Genomic DNA, 20,350 nt, shown 5'->3' with positions numbered 1-20,350 from the left:
GGAAGGAATAGGTAAAATAAGGTAGGGAGATCTATTTAGCATTTGGAATTCTCCACTAGCAAATAGAAACCCTCACTCGAAGTAGAGGAGCTTGCTTTGAGTAATTTTAAAATACATAAACAGAAGCAACCCTATTAAAAGTCTTTAAATGACATTTATTCAGTCAATATGAGAAGAAAGAATTCTATTACTTGGAAAGTGCTTTTCTCACTCTCACCTTTCAATTATTTTCCACATATAACCCAAATCATATCTGAATAAATTCCACTGGCCTTCATTACATACCATTCAGCATTATTTATTTTCATATAGAATCTTTAGTGTACAGGATAGCTGAACACTTCACCAAGAGAGCTGACTGAATTAAAGAGGAGAGGCAGCTTCCAGTGTGGTAATTCAAGACAGGGAAAAAGATCCCCAGGTTAGATGTGGAGGGATGCAGAAACAGAAGGCTGCTTATGTTCAGTAAATGAAAAGCAATGGCTGGAAGAGAGAGAACAAAGTGGAAAGTGAGAAATAACAATGCTCAAAGGTTGCAGCTGTGTGAGAAGACCATAGAACAAGGAGATAAAAGTATATAAGATGAAGCAAGTTCATTTGAATTAGACTCATGGGCATTAAGCAAGTCAGAAATAGCAACTGCACGTGGGGGGAAACTATTCATTTTGTTAAAGACAGGCCTAGAAGTTAAATTTTCTCATCTGCCACAGGCTTTCTGGTCAGTGGCAGAGATGTTACTCAGTCTGTGCCTCAGTTTCTCATCGATGAAGTAGGATGTGTAGAAAAGCCACAAATGGTTCAGGGGACAGTTAAGTGAGGAGGGCAAGACAGGAACCTACACAGACAGCTATACCTAACAGATCCCTGATGAAGAAAAAAAGGGGAGGGAGAGAAAATGCCTATAATGGCCTGGCCTACCTGAATTTTAGAGAGGAACACAAATGTTACAGACCATGACAGATAGATGTACAACCACAAGAGAGAGAGATAAACCTCTGGTCATAAAAGCCTGGAGAAAAAGAAAAATTTTGTCAAATAAGAAGGGTGAGAATGCATGGACAAATACATTCAAAGACAAGGCTGACTAAAATTAAGAGCAGAATAAGTTTCTGAATGTACTCTCAAAAGAATGATCTCTAATTTCAGGGAGGTGCTATTTGGGCATCAGCTATTGCTATCAATAGTGGGTACAGTCTACTACTTTCAAATAAACAAGAGAAAAGTATGGAAAAGTTACAAACAGGAAGAAATAGGGTTCCTGCTTGGGGGTGGAAGAAAGGAAGGGGTGGGAAATTCATTCATATATAGAAAAAATGGGGGAAAGACCCTTGCCACCCACAACAACTTCAGCCTGAGAAGCTTGCACGCTGGGATTCTTCCATTCATATGTGAGTTATAGGCAGAACAGAGGGCAGCAGGTACACGTGGTTATTAAATAAGATGCGGGTAGTCACAAGATGAACCTCATGTACCAAAAGAAGCAAGCAGAGGAGACAAGCAGTCTGCAAACAGACTGTCTGGTTGCAGAGAGGATCAGAGGGGCACAGGAGACAGACAGCTGATCAGAGATGAAATTTTCCCCCAGGGTACAAACAACACTCCTGAATACATGTGAGTTTATTTGAGCAGGTTTGAGCATACAAAGGGGCCAGAGGGAAGCAGGGAACGGATGGCACTGAGGCGGTGTGCAGTCACAGTGACAGTATTTCCTTGTAAAATGCTGAGGAACTGCTGGAAATCTTTACTATTCCTCTGGCCGTTCCCCCCCTCATTATTTGTTCTAACCAGTACTTGAAAAGAGCTTTTCAATATATAAGTGTGTAATCGACAGCATATGTATTATCCTTGCTAGCTCCAACTTCATGCTTTGCTACTAAATATTTTCAGTGAGAAGTACAACAAAACAACACACGTTGGCTGCAGGAGGCATGTCCCTGTCCAAAGCAGCCTGCTCCTGCCCTAGAAAGTCTAAAAGCACAAAACAGACCATGAGTAGGAGAAAGCAAATAATACTGTCCCCATGTTATATTGGCAACCAAGGAAGAAAGACATTAAGTGATTTTCCCAAGATTTTACAGGAGGTCACTGGCAAAACTGGATATTGAAACCCTCTCTCTTCAGCATCTATCTGGTGCCCCAGCCACAAGGCAGTATATCTCTTTTAAGAACATTCCCTTTCACCCTCAGAGTGTCCTGGTAACAAGTGTACAGGAGTCTTTGACTGAAAATATATATATATACACATATAAAAAAGTTTCTACAGCTTTAAGTCTAATTGAACCATGTTGTACTTTTCCCTGTTTCCAGATCCCTTGCAGTCACTTTTGGTCTGAGCTCAAATTAACAGTACTTGCAACTCCATCCACAAAACCAGCCCTCTTATCTACTTACAGTTCTGTTGGTGAAGTTACTGAAGTCTGTCACTAAGATTTGCTTGATCATCTCTGGTGCAGACACCACCACAAACATCTGGCGACCAATGTAATACCTACAAAGAAAGAAAGCAGAGAGTCATCTTAGCAGATAATGACTATCAGAGAACCATCTCCTTCCCTAAAACACATCTTTTGGCTTGAAAACCCTTGCCATGAACAAGCACCACAGAAAATATATTCCCTTGGGAAAAGCAGTATCTTTCCCCATCCCTCTCAATTACTAAATTAAGCTGCATGGTCCTGGAATTTAAAGGAAACAGCTTAAAAACTTTTACTGATTAATCAATACTCAGCCAACATTTTAACGTAAAGGTTTACACACTCTGCTCACTATGAATTCTGTACGAAGTGATGTACTATCAGTAAACCAAACTACAGAGGGGCAGAACATTAGAAACCAACAACCCAAACAATCATGAAAGACCTACAAAATTGATCATCCTGCAGTTAGCTACATAAAATATCTTTCCATGGCAAAGGCCAATCTGCAATGAGCCTTTCCAGAAGTCCAGCGTGGCTGCAGTAAAGGCACGCTTCCACCACTTATACTAGCACGGGAACAGAGTGCATCCCAGATCCCAGGCTTTGCATTACCATGAACATAAACATCTAACAGATACCATCTGAACCTTGCATAACGCTCAAGGGGGGACAAAACAAAAAAGGTTCACCAAGTATAAAGGAATTAATAAAACTTTAGAAGACAACTGGGTGATAGGGGTTCTCACTCTGTGCTCGTACACCGTCTATTTCCCCGTTCCCAGTTTAATCTGATCTTGTGGTGCTAGTCTCTGTCCTTGGGGGACTTCACACCATTGTGGATGCTGCCATGGTACTAGGACCCACCGCAACCCCACAGCTCCTTGAGGTTCAGAGCTCCGTCTCCAGCAGCATTCCCTGCCAGGCCCACAGGCACTCCATGCTTGGCTGCCCTAAGGGAGGAAGAAGTACCACCAGCAAGCAGAGGTTGCCTTTGCCAACTGCTGGACCAGAAATACTGTGCAGGCACTGTTGCCTTTGCTCTGCCAGGGAAGAGGAAAAGGAGGCTGGAGGCAGGCACAGGAGGAAGGTCAGGCAGCCTAGAGTAGAGCACAAGAGCAATATTGCAGATACTGCAATACCGTGGTAATATCGATGCCTGATCAATTTGCTATGATATAGCTTGGTATCAATAGATTGCTTATCACCTGTCTACATTGCAGCAACAGAACAGAAAAGCAAACCCTGAGCTGAATTAAATTTAGTAACTGGAGGTTCCCATGGCAATGAAGCTGCAGCAGCACCGATTTCACTGAGGGCAAACAAGTCAGACAAATACCTTGATTCCAAAGCAGGGTTTCAGAGTCCACCTTGACCCCCATACCACCAAAACTCATAGCAAACAAATGGCAGAGAAGAAAATAATGTTCTTCAGGAAGGAACAGATCTTCTCTGGTGGGCTTCCAGAGGAAATTGTTATTTCCCAAATCCAACCCACAGGCTCCACTTGAACCTTAGATACTGGTGGTACAGTTTATTAAAATAAACCTTTTTAACTCCTCCAGTTTCCTAAACCACAGCAAAGTAGCTCTCTGCTAACAGTCAACCTTTTCTTCCAAATACTAATAGGTGCATAAGAGCTGAGGCCTCATTTAAAAGATTGCTTTGATCAGAATCTTTAGCCCTACATGCCCCTTTTGCATGTACGTTGTACAACTTCTCTGGCATCAGAGAGGCAAAACAAGCTCCCAAGGCAAAGACCCATGCCACTCCCAACCCACCCGGGATAATCAACCATGAATACCTTGCACAACCACACCTCCCTTTTCTCTCCATTCTCCAAGTTTATTGAGTTCCTAGTCTCATTTAATGGTTAGTGACTGATGGTCCTCCAACACACAGCTTTTCACAGGGACCAAATACCTAACACCAGACTCCAAATCTGAATCACAAGCTGGTTATGTCTACCCGGATAGCTTAACTTTGACCACCAAGAGGCACCACATGATACATCATGCAAAGCACGTGGTGTGTGTGAGAGAGAGACACTTAGCTTATTTCAAACTTGGGAAGTTGCAGAGCTCCAGCTCCAGTCCACTGAAATAACAGGGTGGTACTCACAGTTGGAGTTCTTACATCACAGTACACTTTGTGCTTGAAAGCACTCAGGACTAAAGTTTGGGACAGGAGCATCTCCTACTCAACTCAAGCTGCTTTTATGAGAGAGTGATTCACAAGCCAGGCTTATGCAAACAAATCCATTCATCATCCTCCAACTCAGACCAGTCACTCAACTCCAGTTCTGCTTCCACAGCTAAGCTCTTTCTGTTTTATTTACTCTTCTCTAACCTTCTATCCATAGGCACTTGTTACTCCTTTCCTTATCCAGTTATAAATAACAGCACAAAAGAAGAAGAATGGGAAATATTCCCCTAAAATTCATAAACTGAAAATACTGAAAAAAAATCTTAAATTGTTTTTTAAGAAAAGTTCTGCCTACTTTTAAAAAATGACTGCTATAAAGCACACACAGACTACCATCTTTTATTGTATCCCAAACAGCAAAAGCTCTCTTCCCGTCTCTCTTCCATTCTCCTACTTCCAGTTTATAACCTTTCTAACATTTTCTAGGTACACAAAAAGGAGAGGGGGTGTTTGTATGGATGTTCTTTGGAAGTCAAAATTCACAGGCAAGGAGCATGACTTCCACGAGCCTCTCCTGAAGTTAAGGAAAAAGGACAAGTAGAGCTAAACATGAAACAAGATCATCTGAGCTATTTCATTTAGCGCAAACAGGTCCAGAACCTGCAAAGCCACCAGAGACATGCTTAACTGAGTTTTCACATATTTAAAATCCTTTGCAGAATTAAGGCCTCAGTCACAAAACAAGAGGTTATCTCCCAACTAGGTTTGTTGCTTTGGTTTTGTGTTTTTTTCTAACTTGTTCCAAAATGGCAAGTAAAAGATAAAATCCTCCTGAACAATAATCTATTCTTCCCAAGTAAATAATGTATTCACCCCTGCCATGTAACTTCATTTTGATTCTGTATTACTACATGAGGATATCACCAGTCTCACATAGACTTAGATTTATTATTGAACAAAACCCGATATTCTTGTCAGATTTTAATAAATAAGAGTTTGAGAAAAACAAAAGCCTCCTGGCAAGTGCATTACAAATGGATTCATGAATAATTTAGGATAGCACTTTTTATTAACTTTCTCTAGGTTAATCTTTTCACAGGGCTTGTCCACACATAAAAGTCCTACCTTTAACTACAGTGATACAGTACCATTATACTGCTTGACCCAACCCTTTGTAATATTTTCATGTTTCAGCATTTAATGCAAATGCTTGGGACTATCTGGCTCATTCCTGCAGAGAAACAAGAATGTGTGAATGTAGTACAGTATCCTCAGACTGATGCAACCCGTCCATATGGGAATCTCTTGTAACACTGCCATACCAGTAAAAATAAATGTCATGACCCACGCATGAGTATAATTTTCCTGTGTAGATGAGGCCTCGGTTATTTGAGTTATGCTGTTGGGGCATTTCTATTACATTTCAGCTTAAATTGCAACCCTCCAAAATAGAGGAAAAAAAATCATATTTTTCAGACCAGCAGCTTTCTCTCTGTTGGAAGATGAGACAGGAAAGACCCAGTACGACTACATGAGGACAGTATTAGCTTCCTCCAGCAGATGAAAGGATGGATGACAAACCATCGTCCCAGTGGGCTGCTGGTGCAGAAGTAGGCAGCCCTGTGCTGCACCATTCCCAGGAAGGCCAGGCAAAAAGTTTTTCAGTGTACAATGGAGGGCATGGATCTACTCCCAGAAGCTGCAGAAGAGGCAGGATGCCCTCCAGCGTATTTATTAAAAGGCTCACAGATCAAGGGGGTGGTTATGTTATAGTATATTGAGCAAATGAAGTTAATCTGCACCCAGAGTGTTTTAATAACTGAAGAGGCTACAAACACCCAACACACTCAGCTGCAACAGTGTGGTTTGTAAGAGCAGACAAGCACCACTCTTACGGTAATTATGAAAAGGACAGAGACTTCTACCTTGTGGTCAGGTTCCACACAAGATGTTGCAGTCCTCTTTGCAATGATTTAGTCATTTAGTAAACATGCCTTTTATCCACAAGAACGAGTGGCAATCCAGCAATGATTTCTGCTGTTTCGCACGTGCACCACTGTTGCTTTCTGCAGAGATGTGGCCCAGGTGTCTCAGTCTGCACCTAGTGCCTGATGTGACCATGGCCACAGAAGATACCACATGGACATCACAGATACCTGCCAAGTCCAACTACGAGCTGAGGTAGGAGCAGCGAGACGAGGCAGAATGGAACGCCATGTCCCTCCTGCAACACCCAAGCACACCATCTCCCTTCCTAGTGTTTGCCAGGGACCCCCCTAGGAACGCAGGTTTCTTTTCTCAAGGCAATGTCGTGGATCAATCAGCTACTTTTAATTGGAAGGACCAATTCAGCATTATCCTTTCTGTGTCCCCAAGATCACCCTAGCCCCGCTGCACCATCATCTGCTGCTGACAGCATTCCCCAGGTCCTGAGCTGTGGACTTGCTCTCTGAGCAAAGCTCACAGCAACGTTGCCTTGCTGCGCAGGAAAAGATGGAGTGTGCACGCAGTACATCATGGCAAAGGGCCATATGTTTTTGTATAACACCCATGTGGGAAACACCTGCAACCCTTTCACCTTGTTTATAATGCCGCTGTCAATTCACAGAAGACTGATATCCCTATCTATTATCAGTCTCATGTATTACAAACACATCACATTAATCATAAAACACATATATGCTGTTAGGCAATAAACAAGGCTTTGTTTTCTATGCTGCAGTCTGGTAAAGTACACAAAGATCATCTGGAAAGCTAAGTGAAAATAGGAAATTTTATTATCTCTATCTTCCTCAGGGAAGAACAAAGAACCAGGAAAAAAAGGGGGTAAAAAGGAAAGATATGCAAAGACACAGAGATACAGGGGGGGAAGCTAATTTTCATAGGAGATGTTTCCTTCCAAAAAAGTTCCTTGATCACTCAGCCTCTTTTGTTTAGAGACACCTATTCACTGCAGGCAGAGAAACGCAAAATCGAACAGCATAGTGTTTGTTCAAAATAGGACTGAAGCCTAGCATTACTTGCTTAATTATTTCAGAAGTCAGCAAATTGATTTGTCATGAGCACTGTCCCCTTCCAGCTCTTGCAGGCAATTCAGACTCTGTAGGACTAAACGATACACAACGAGCTGACGCAAAGCCCAAACGCAGTCTCTACAGGGAGGGTTACTTTGGGCTGAAAAGAAGGGAAAGGAGGGGTCAAAAATTTACCAGCAACTGTAAGTCCCATTATTATTTGTGTTACATTAGCAGCTAGAGGCTTCCAGGGTCTGCAGGCCCTGATTTGGCAGAAGTTATACATAAGTAGAAGGCTTATTCTAGACCTGTGGAGCTTACAATTTAAATAACGGGGATTGGCAAACTGGGGGGGAGACAAACAAACTCCCTCCATTTTCCATCCAAGGGACTGGGGGACAGGCAGGTATGGAGGAGCTGGGAAGTATCAGCAATCAACTTTATTTTTTTATTGTTGACAACCTGTAAGAACAGAGCTCTTCAGCTGCTGCGTACACCTGGAAATCCCAGACCAGCTTTCTTCAGGCAGGGGTAAGTTTGCTGGAAACTGGGGAGCTAACTCCTCTGCCACTTCTCCTGTGTCCCAGGCTGTGACTTTAGCTGGCAGGGTGCCTTTCCAGACTATTTTTATAAAGCACTGACAAGCTGAGTATCTCCGGATTAAAGAACCAAGAAATGCACACTACCACTTAAGAAAAAACCCTAGAAACAGGGGAACTTACTGCACATGAATATGAAGCCCTGGTAGCGCTGAGCAGTCTCAGGCATGAAGAAAAGTTCCAAAGCACAGCTCTGCCAACACACACACCTCAGCCAGAGACTAATCCAGCCCATTGTGTAAATTCATGAAAAAGAGGACATGGCCACAGTGATTTCTATTTAAGTATAAGTTGTTCCTCATTTCCTTTTTTGATGAATTACACTTCTTTTCACGTCATGAAAGCTTTAAAATAAGCACATAGAACTATTAATTTAATTCCTGCCTGTATTAAAAATATCATGTAACAAGGTGCCGAGATTTGCACGCTTTCTGCGCTGCTCTGTATTGCCATGCATCTACTTCTTTGTCCACGTAGCATTTTTAATCCCGGCTATCTTCTACACACCAAGAACCTCTGTGCTATCTCAAACTTGCACCTTGCCAAAAGACCTCTGCTTTCTGACACGCTTATGGAAGTATCGAAAAGAGAAAAAAAATCTGGGATTATTTATATTCTCCCCACCACCAAAAGCACAACTATTTTTAAAGGAGCTCCTCCCTTGTCAGGTGCAATAAAAAACTCATGGTATGAAAGTAATATATTTGCTGTTGACAATAAGGAGAAGGAGGGTTGATTGGGGCCATTACAAGGTGCAGAGCTGGTAGAGTCTTTTAAGTACCTTACACCAGGGTGCAAACGAGCTCTATTTCTGGGCATCTCTAAACCCAGCTGGGGTTTAGCAACTTGAGGGTGTCACACACGTTTACTAATCCCTTCCCCCTTCCAAGTGAGCAGTGTGGGAGATACAGACTCTGCGTGGCTGTGTTAATTCATTCATGAAATGAAGTAGATGACATTTACCCACATATAAGGAATGACAGGGATTAAATTAAGCTCACAAAGTACAATGAAGGGAGTGGGGTGGGGGGGAAATGTCTCTGAATTACACAAGCATATTTGGCAATCTATGTCCATTTGGTTTTCTGAGGAAATCTAAGTCCAGATCCAAGTGCATGTACAAAAACTCATGCCCATGTTCAGGGGCTGGGAAGAGAAGCAGCAAAACTGATGGACAGGGATAACAATAATTTCTTTTCTTGCTCCAGGTGGGCTGTGGGAGAGGCTGGGTGTCAGGGCAGCGCAGAACCATGGGGTCCCAGGCTGTGCTTCTCCGCAGCTGAGGTGCTGCTGCTTTCCCAAGGCTGGTGGGGTTATTTTTATCCTGACAACTGGACTAAGATGATTGCCGCTACCACCGCCACTCTGCGTGCTTGCATCATACTGCTAGCACTGATTAGCTACATCAGTATTCCACTTCATTAATGCAAAATGAAAGCTGTAAATAGGGTACTGCTTTTAGAGGATGCTACTGGAAACGAGAAGTACTGTGGTATTAATAAGAAACCAGTTGCTCCTCCCACCTGGGTGTGGGGATATTGCTACTGGGCGACGCTGAAAGTGCTCATAGGTGGTTTCTAAATCTTTTCCCATGGTATTTCCCACCAGGCTTGGACTGTAATAGTCTGTGTTTTGTTACCCATGTTTAGACTGTGACATTTTCACCAAAGCTTGTTTTGTCTGTGCTCGTTAAAGCACAGTATGCCTGACTGACCCCATGTGACGGCGCAGCAGACATTTCCTGTCGGTTTCAGCATATTTCTGTGCCTGGCCTTTCCGCGGGCTTGTGAGACACTGTGTGAGAATAGTCTCATCTCAGGCTCTTTGCACCTAATTCACTACCAAAGTACTCCTTTGGCATACCCTGAGAGAAAAAAACATCAGGTTGCTATTTCCAGAACGCTAGATCACTATTTCTAGGGAAGGCTACCTCTGGGAGACAGCAAACTTTCGGTGTCTCCAAAATTTACTTGCCACCATCTACACAATGTTCATTTGCATGGATTTGTATCGGTCTACTATCTGTATTCAACAGTACTACCTATTTTTATCAGCGCAGTGGAAAAATAAATGCCTGCACGATGGCTGAGGAGGATAAACGGCCCATGTTGCTCAGGCTAAACCAGAGGAGCTTTTTCCCCACCTTTTTTGTCCATGTGAGGGAGGAAGAGGGATCTGCTGAGTGCATATCCTGATTTCTAGTTAGGAGCTCTAAGCAGCTTCCCTTGACAGACAGGTAAGCGATTTCTGGAAAACAACAGGCAGTATTACCCTGGCAGCGCTACAGCCATTTCATGTAAGATAAATGGAGATAGAGCAACACACTTGATGATGATAGGACTGTGATGGTACCTCAAATAATATGGCCGAGACAACACGCAGAAGAGGGGCACGCAGTGCAGGGCTGCTTTCTAGCAAAGCAGGAGGGACCCGTCCAAAAGGGTGGCCATGAAGCCAGGGCGGATCCTCCATGTCCCAGAAAGCAGGAGAGCATGTGCATGTCATGGTGCAGGCTCCCAGGAAAATCTGGGAAGAGGGGAGAAAGAGGAGAGCATATGTGCAACCATATGGAGAAAATTAAACAGGAAGGAGGTCAAAGGATTTAAATACAATTTGTGATACTGAGACATCGCAAGATACAGCAAGCTATAAACCAGGTTGACTGTAATAAAGTTACCAGTTACATGCCCATCATTAAACTTCATATAAGCAAGAACACTTCAAGATGACTAAGACAAAACATGTGTAATCTGACTTCTGCCTCTCAGAAAGTGTTTCTGACCATGATAAAATTGAGGTTTGTATTATTTTTCCTCCCTTAGACATGGCAGCAGGGTACAAAGAAAAGCCATCCATAAGTCTGCATTTCTGGAACCTTCATCTCATATATACTTTACTTATCATGGCCAGGACTCAAGTGTGACTGGAGTTTTTCTCATCTCCACTTTTGGTTAGCCGTTTTAGCCCTGAAGGAAAGAAAAGGTTTTCAGAAAACACAGAGTATCTCTGTCTGCTGAAAAGTCCTGTCCTCATACATATCTTCAAAAGAGGCGTTCAGAACAGAAGCATTCAAAATCAGTAGGCTGTTTCTGTTTGTTTTAATTCTGTACTTTATCTTTGATTTCTTCGCAGGCAAGACAGCTCATCTGCCTCCTGTAAATACGATCAGCAGTGGTGGACGATACAATATTTTATTTTCCCATGTGTTTGAAATAAACATATACATAATTTTCTTTCAGTCTACTCCTCCTTACTGGCATTTTGATCTTAAATCAATGAGAGTTACAATATATGGCACACCATCTCTTTTTATGCCTTTGCTCTTTTTATGTTAATGCAATGCATTTATGAAATAGTACTGTCTTAATATTAGAATATTTTAATTCCTCAATAATAGCTAGGACTCAATATACTGCATCATAAACATAGAACAATTAAATGAGCAAGCCAAATTAACTTTTGCATAACTATACATGCATACACCATTTTGTTCCATAAGAAACAAGACATTTGGACCTGGTCATGGCTACCAGCCTGAAGATATCTGAAGTTTAAGCAAATGAAAGCAGGGTTTCGTAAGTGGGAAGCAACGGGTAACCCATTCATCTGTTTGCATGCAACAAAAACACAGACCTCAGCCAACACTGGACAGCCTTATGCAGGCAAGTAAAGGTTTGCCAGACTGGCCGTGAGGGGGGAATAGTCATTGGGACTTGGGTTTTTTTCCTACTCTGTCTGAAAAAAGTAAGTCAAAACAAAGGAAAAAAAAGGATAGCAGCCACCTACTGAGCTTCTGGGAATGTACTTTTTTTTTTGCTACAGCATACAAAATGCACACAGGAAAGATTCATTTTTTAAAGTCCTTGCATACCTATGGTAGTGTGTACTTTCTGTACATTCTTAAGATCTACACACATACAAAACCATTTAATTTTGTTAATGCATTATTAAATGCACACTAAGCCCAGTAAAAGTAATTTCCCAATGCTTTACACATTTATCATGAAACCACTAGCAGAATTCTTTACAATAAAAATGCTAGCCGTACACATGACCAAACTAAATTATCTAGGGAAATGGCTAATATCTGACCATGTGGAAACATTATAAAGCAGGGCTTTGTTATAGAACTAGAATAAAAAAAATAGATGTATTTTCTTACAGAAAAATTGCAATGAAAAAAATATTTTAATAGTAAAAAACACTGCAGCTCCAGGAAATTTTCCCGAATCAATTCAATCTGTGTCGTGCCGGACTTAAAAAACCCATTAAAAATAACCATGATAAATTTCCTAACCTCTTTCAGTGCACCACACAGAAGACAAAGGAATCTGCAATTCAAGAAAGACAGAAGAGAAGGAAAATGGAAAAACCCGATAGCTTGTGTATCAGCGGTAACATCCTCCCTAACAACAACAAGCAAATCTATACCACAAAGGACAAGAGGAGCAGGAGTGATGCGTACAGCTGACAATGGCACTCCAAAGTAATGACTTCCAGGAAAATTTGCTGTTACAAATGGACAACACACTGCTGAGAAGTAGTTGAGTCATGACTTTCATAACACAGCAAATTATTTCAGCCTAAAAATGTGCATGCTGAACAACAGGATGTACATGGCTCTGGCAAGGCAACTATGGGGATAAGAACCTACAAACAGCTAACATGCTCACCTGGTTTAAATTATCAAACCTTGCTGAAATCCATGCAGGTTCAGGGATTTTCCCCAATATTTAGTACACAGTCATAAATCATGTCATAGATCATGTTTCAAACAGTAATATTAGTAAGAGCACCGCCTAGTTGACCTATTTTCCATTTACCACGTTGTACATACTATCAGTTGTAACAAACATGCTTCTTTTGCTGCTTTCTTTGTTTTGAGGGGGAAAAGAGGGTGATTGTATAACAAATGGCATATACATCATTGCACCCTGAAACAACCCAAATCCCTGAAAATGGAAGAGTGTATCTAGCCCTCTCCACTTCCACAGACTTACCCTTTCACCGCGGAACAGCAGGTCTTGTTCACCCGCCTCCTCCTCCTGATGGCCAGCCAGCGTGCAGTGTATCACACCAACCCTGGCACCCGATCCCCACATGCACACTGCACATGTTTGAGCTCTCTTCACAGCTGCATTAAACAGCTGTCCTGGGCCTGCATCTGGATGCCATGGGACATAGGCGAGATGCAGACTCAAGAATTTCTCCTCTTTAGCTCAGTCACAGCTGCTTGGCTAAACACCTCAGGACTCCTGTGGACCTCTCTCATTTCTGAGTCATCTCAGTAAAAGTTATCATCCAGCATTACTTTGCTATGTTACTCCCCAAACCCTCTGGATCTTTGGATTCTGCTGGAGCAGTTTCCTAAAGCCATCCCTCCAAATGGCTGAGCATGCATGAAACACCAGCAGTCATATTTAGGATTTCTGAGGAGAACATTTCTGAACCAAAAATTACATTTTTAATTGTTCAAATTCTACCTAGAAAGAGGGGGAAACAAGTAGATTTGAAAGCAGACCAATGTAAACACTTCATATGGCTTCTAAATATACAGATATTAGGGCAAGATGAAGTGACTTGATCCTCACACAACTGCAGAGGTATAGCAGAGATACAACCCACTGAACCTATTCATAACCCCTATAAACAAAGAAAAAAAACCAACAAAAACCAAACCCAAACCTCAAGCACAACTGGAGGATGAACCACCATTGAAGTAAATATATTGATCTATCAAAAATGATTGAAGACTGACAATAAAAGGGTTATAAATGCTTAGAAGAAAGAGAAAGCAAAAATACAAAACCAACCCACTGAAAAACTCCCACCTGCATTCACAGGGAAAAATGGACTGGAACAATAAAACACAATGGCAGTGCCTGTACGTCTTTGATAGCTGTCCCTCCCAAAAGCTGGAACAATCTTGCTATAAACCAAGCAAATGAAAATGTAAATGCATGAGCAATCGTCTGGGAGATTCAGTTGCTTTGTGTCCTGTAGGCAAAGGAGGAAGGGGGGGAAAGGTAGGAAAGCAAGACAAGGGACCACTTTTAATATTTGTAATTATTGATCATGCTCTCCTCAACCTGAAGCCTTTTTAATCCAGCAGAGACCTTGCAGTTACATATACAACACTGCCTGCATGGCAGTTTTAGCGTTACCAGCAACACCTGCTTGTCCTCCAACCTCAGCGCAACCTGCTGCTTTGACCCCTCTGTCAGGAGGCGGCAGGCAGGGGCAGCCTCTGAATTTTGGGGGTGCCAGCTAGTGCAAAGCATGTGAACAGCTGCCTGCAGAAATCCAATATTCAAAATGGCAAGCTCAACAGAGGCATGGGATGGGGAAATATGCTGAACACAACGCTCAGAACAGTCCTGCGAGTATGTATAAACACAGTGGTGTATCTATCAGGGTCTACTTGAAGGCTTACAAACTATGTATTTGTTTAAATGTTTTGCTAAGGAAATGAACATGAGAAAAAGATACAGCAGTTTCACAAACTTGATTCTGTTCTTCACTATTGACAAAAATCCAATCCCGCTAGTAATTGGGCAAAGGCAGATCAGATGCTACTGAGGCAGGAAAAAAGTTGGGTCTCTAGTAGAATAAGTTTAGGTGCTTCAAGTATTAATCTTACCATTTTGCAATACACTGCCTCAAAAATCAGAATTTAAAATATTTTAATATAAAGTAATTCAATATTTAATGACTAATGCCTTTCCACGTGACATTACGTTATTATCTGACCTATTTTAACATTTGCCTCTGTGCTGCACTTGTAGACCTACTTTCTCTTCCTCCTGCCCCATGCACAGCTTATTTCCTACTGGGCCAAATGGACAGCAAGCAGATGTATAAAATTGTTAGGCTGCTTTGATAACATTTAACTTTGGCCCTTCACACAGAGGGACATCATAAGATGTTCCATGCAATAAAAGGTCCCAAAGAACTGAGAACCTCTCATAATGTCATTTTGAAAGACTCTGCAGCAATTCCCAGTGTCCTTGCCAAGATCCTTTTGCAATAAAATAGATTCCAACATTGACAGAAAAGCTTGGATTATTGCTGAGTGATAAAACGTCTACAGCTAGCCCTTACAGAGTCAGAACATTGCTCCCAACTCACTCCTTTTTCTGTAAACTACTTTAAGATGTCTGGATATGTCTTAAAATTTGCTGTACAAAACCTGATTTTATTCAATAGGCACCATCATCCAAAAATCGAAGTTATACAACATGAGAGACATCTAAAAACACTGGGTGAAGATCCTCAAATAGTCATGGTTCTATGCCTCTAATGGAGCTACACTGAAGTAAACAACAGCTTGAAGGTCCAGACCACTGTTTTCAGGCTTCTTTACATGGGGGAAAGAGGAGATTCTGGGACAGGATATGATTTGAATCTTAATGAAGTTGGACTAGAAAAAACTCCTACGGGAACAGACCCCTAAAGATACAACAATTGCTGGGGAAGATGGTCAGTTTTTTCCTTGATGTAGTTTGTATCATTCCAGGACTGCTGCGTCTGTCCATGGGAGGCTGTTTCTTTACTGTAGCAGTTTAATTACTCCAGTACAATTTCATCAGTATGACTAAAATCCTCCTTCAAGACAAGCCTTCAGGTTTTGCCACCAAATTTAATGCAAGGAAAAATTCACAATCCCCAGTATAATGGTGGCTCAGCTCATTCCACACTCTCTAAACTAGAAGAAAAAAAAAAGAAAATAAATAGAATAACAGCTGAAAACAACATCCTCCTCTGCAGTGGGGTACACTTTTGCCTGTTGCCTGATGAAATCATACCCAGTTCAGTACCAGCAGAAGGTCACATAAAGCAGACTCTCCAGGGAATGCAGAGAGGTAGTCAAACAGAGAAAAAGGGTAATTTGAAGATGGTGCCAAACCAACAAAGAAAAAGGAGGTATTTTGTTCCCCTTACTACTAATAAAACATAGTACACTAAAATTGATCCCCAGACTAATAAGGTAGAGGAAAAAACTAAAACCTATATATGACAAAACAATAAAAAAAGTAATGAAGAGATTTATGGAAGTACATAAAACCTTGGAATGACGTAAAAATTGTCAGGTCATGTTACTGTTTTCAGTTCTACATGGATAAGAAAAACAGGAAAGAGTAAAGATTAGAGCATGGAGGAAAGGTAGCATAGAGCTGAAGAGGATGGAGAGAATTAAGACAGAGAAAATTAAGCCAGAGCAAATATTTAGGGGAGAAAAAAGTCACAGCAAGAAGCATGAATGCAAAGCCTACAAGGCAAGGCTGTCAATGTAAAAAGAAAAAACAAAACAAAGTCCAGACCAACAAAGTGGTGGCACTGCCAAAGGACAACAGGCAGCAACTGATGGAAAGAACCTGCATAGATACCTGACAAAGCGTGGTCATTCTCAAAGAGAAAAAAAATATGGCTATTTCTAAGAAACTAAATAAGAGACACTCCCATTTCATTCCTGTGCAATGCTTTGGTGTCCTAAGGTGCAGAGGCCCCACGAAGTCTTGTCTGAGTACTCTCCGGCATGGGGAGAGAGGGTCTAACCAGCATCTGCATCCTGGAGCTCCTGGCAGATGAGCATGAGGAGGGGACAGAGCCATGGATGCTTCAGCCTGTGCTGGGGCTTGCAGAGAACAGGGACATGCAACAGGCCACTGATTTGCAGCTTCTTTTCTGCATCCTTCTTCTCCAGCCCCTAGTGGGGGACATATGGGGGGGGAAGGGAAATCCCTTTTGCTTGATGTTTCTCATGGCACACCAGAAAGCAGTCACAAGCTGCTTTTAGATTTCTTTGGGCTGCCACAAAGAAGGGTAATAAAGTGGCAGGAGGGAGTCACCTGGAGAGGCAGCAACCTGACTCCTGTGAAATGCTGGGCAACCAAGGAAAGCAGGAGGAGCTCCTGAGTTACAGCATTAGTTTAAAGTTCATCTGCTTCAAGGGCTGCCAAGAAAGGGAAGGGGTCACAGACACACACACATGTTGGGAGGGATGATGTATTTTCCTCCCTCTGTGCAGAGTAGGGGAAATGATTCAGGAACTTCATTTAAAAATTACCATGCATGGCACTGGGAACACCAGGTCATAATCAGATACATAGCGGGTGAAAGCAGAGACCATTAATAGCTACTGAACATTACATATTGTATTTATCCACTTCAGGTTTGCATCAATACTTCTCAGTGCTGCAGGAAATTCTAATGAAAGTGTTTAATATGCACCGCAAAATCCACAATACTGCTGTTTTCCCATACTGTCTAATAGGATTGGAATACTGAAACAATGCCTCAGATTTTTCAGGCTTTTAAAAGCCCTCAGCCTGCTTCTTCCCAAGTGGTGAAAAGGGGGGAAAAATTACAAGGTGGACTTTACAGCCTGTTAAGAAGATTAACAAATGCAGGCTTTGGTAGATGGTGGAGAGGGGTAGATCAAGGTGAAATTAAGTCTAGGAAACTACCTTTTATAACTGTGGGGTTACTCTGAATATTTTCTCCCCCTGCCTTGAATTAGGATGACAGTCTGGTATGCAGGTGCTGATCATGACAGTGTTACATGGTTAAGAAGAGGCAATCTGTTTAGCAGTCCCATCCCAAGCCCTTTAAAATAATGAATTTAAGCATTAATTAGCTAAGAAGCAGGCAGTACAGATCAAAGGTCACCTGTGCAGTATATTAGCTGGAAAACGCTCCTCAGGCAGCATGTTTTCAAAAGAAATTTCAGTTTTCAAATAATTTTAACCTGGAGCTCACAAGGACTATGTTTTAACAGCTAAGTGCTGCACTACCAACATGCAAGGAAACGGGAACAAAGAAACACCTCCTCGGAAGCAAAGTGAAACCTCCTCCTAGCTACAGCTGCTACCGGCACATGCAGAAGCAGACCAAGGTTTAATCAGGTTCTTCAGATGCTAAGATATGGTACAAAGGCCCGCTCTGTTCTTCCCTTATCAATCTTAGGAGCTGACACATTTCTGGCCAACCCCACAGAAGCCCTTCTGCATCTGGCCAAAGCCATCTCAGCAGAGCCATACCAGTCAGGAGATTTCCTTCTGCACAAACACACTGAAGCTGCAACCACAGTAGTTTGCACATACTGTTGAATACAGGAACGAGCATCAGGGACACGGTGCAGGTGACAAGCACTGTCCTTTGCTGCCTTGCCAAAAGCATATAAAATGTGTGTTTCATTTGGTTGGATTTCACACTCTCTTTCCAGAGGTGTAAAAGATTACATCAGGTCTTTGACTTACATTGGCTTGAACAGCTGCAGTAGAGTCATGGGGCAGTCATGGATGGAGGAAAGAAACTTGGAAAAAGCGCAGCAGTGAGCACATGCCGGCAGCTCAGCCACCCCAGGGCAATGTCTGGAGTCTCAGAGAAGAGACTGAAATCTTTGCACGCGGAAGAGTTTACCACTCACATCAAACTTTTCCATCCAAATGGCTTTGCCTGCTCTGAGGGCTGGGACTGTTACATTTTAGCAGGCCTTCGAGTCTCTGTCTCTGAATACCTAGAACACAGTGTCCCTGGGCCTGACCAGAACATAAAGAGGCTACAGTAAAAAACTTACCACCATCACAGAGTAGACAAGCTCAATTTGCATGGTTCTCATGGGGGGGTCATAGTCCACATATAAGATTTGTCCATGGCTAAGACGAGCTCATTAATTAATACCTTCAACATTACTAGTACACTAAGCATCAATTTGCAATGTTCCAGAGACCTAAGTACATTTGAAACATTCCAGAATTAAACTAGCCAACTAATTTACCATAAATTCTGTCTATAAACTGCATCCCACAGGTCTCTGTACACAGAACGTAAAATACTCCATAATGATCAGGCAGCCCACAAAAACGATTACAACTGTAACAATAACACTAGACTCCAATTCTCAGAACAGTGTGGTATGCCACCTTTTGGGTAAATCTTTAGGCAGCAGTCCCATAAAAGGCTATGTTTTTAAGACCAATTAGCTCTAGCGAGAAGAAGAGAAACTGGTGATGATATACCCATAAGTAACTCACATGACTCATTCCAGCAGCTTGATTTAATCATTGGAACTAACTATAACCAATACCTAATTATGTTTAAGTGTGTGGGGTCACCTGGAGATGTGGCATTGTACCGTGACGCTACATTTCTGCCAGGATTATTGTTGAGTTTCAATCTTTCTGACAAAACAGCTTCTAAAAAATAGGTTACTATTAACAAATTCTGAAAGTGTTAATTAAAAGAACAAGGAAAGAAGGGGTCTGAAAGTTTAATTTAACAATGTTAAGATGCTCCTACTGTTCAATCAATTTTTGAGATGATCTTTTCCGTTTCAGAGAGAATGGCTAGCACATTGCACAGAGCAGCAATATAGCTGTCTACATGCAAAGTGCTGTCAAACGAGAGGGTGGGGAGGGGGAAGAAATATTTTTCTTCCCATTAACTTTCAGCTACAATAAACCTAGGTGTTTATGTGTACCAACAGCAGACCGTATTTTTCAGGCACAAATGCAACTGTTTCTTTTATGGCCCTGATTCAGCAAGGTAGATAAACTTCTGCCTAACTTGAAGCATATTGAGTAATACCATTGGCTTTAATGGGATTAGTCAGGTGCTCAAAGTTAGGCACATGTTTAAGGGTTCAGCTGTACTGTTTGCAGGTATTTAAAGTAAAAAGTATTTAAAGGAAAAAAGAGGTAACTAATTCACAATAGCAATTTTGGGGCCGATCATCAACAATCCTTTAGAATCAAAGGAACTTATCACAATACATAAATGAGGAAACACAGTGAGAAAAAATAAATCTTGATGAAATATGAAAGACTTGACTCTGGCCAAAAATGTGTACCACTCTGTAAGAAAACAAAAATCCAGGCAAGCAAGGCTACCAAAAATCTTTATCAGGTTAAATGTGAAACAGAGATTATGAAGAGCTATAGATCAGAAAAGAGGAAGCCTGTTTTCTTCCCTCCCCCCATCCTTGCCCACGTATGATATTCTCTAGCTGAAATATAAAAAGTAAATTCTTTAAAATGCCAAAATAAATGAAGGACCACAGCAGAGGTAGTAAGTTCATTAGACCCTCAGTGCAAAAGAGGAAATCAAACAGGATAAGATTGTTTCATAAAACAAATTATTTCTTTACATGAGCCTTCAGAGAAAAAGATGAGATTAC

The 20,350-nt window shown here is 41.7% G+C and overlaps 1 protein-coding gene across 4 annotated transcripts in view; it reads right to left on the bottom strand.

The window, feature by feature from the left end:
- Positions 1-20,350, bottom strand: part of TBXAS1 (thromboxane A synthase 1) — a 231,251-nt gene that overhangs the window by 125,849 nt on the left and 85,052 nt on the right. For all 4 annotated transcript variants that reach the window (XM_080393576.1, XM_080393573.1, XM_080393574.1 and 1 more), the window contains one exon: positions 2,392-2,488. In XM_080393576.1, the coding sequence (XP_080249702.1) occupies positions 2,392-2,488 (97 nt within the window). The remainder of the gene's footprint in view (positions 1-2,391; positions 2,489-20,350) is intronic.

The sequence above is a fragment of the Falco punctatus genome (assembly GCF_963210335.1).
Source record: "Falco punctatus genome assembly, chromosome: 6".
Taxonomy (NCBI): domain Eukaryota; kingdom Metazoa; phylum Chordata; class Aves; order Falconiformes; family Falconidae; genus Falco; species Falco punctatus.
This window is presented reverse-complemented; position numbering and strand designations above follow the sequence as displayed.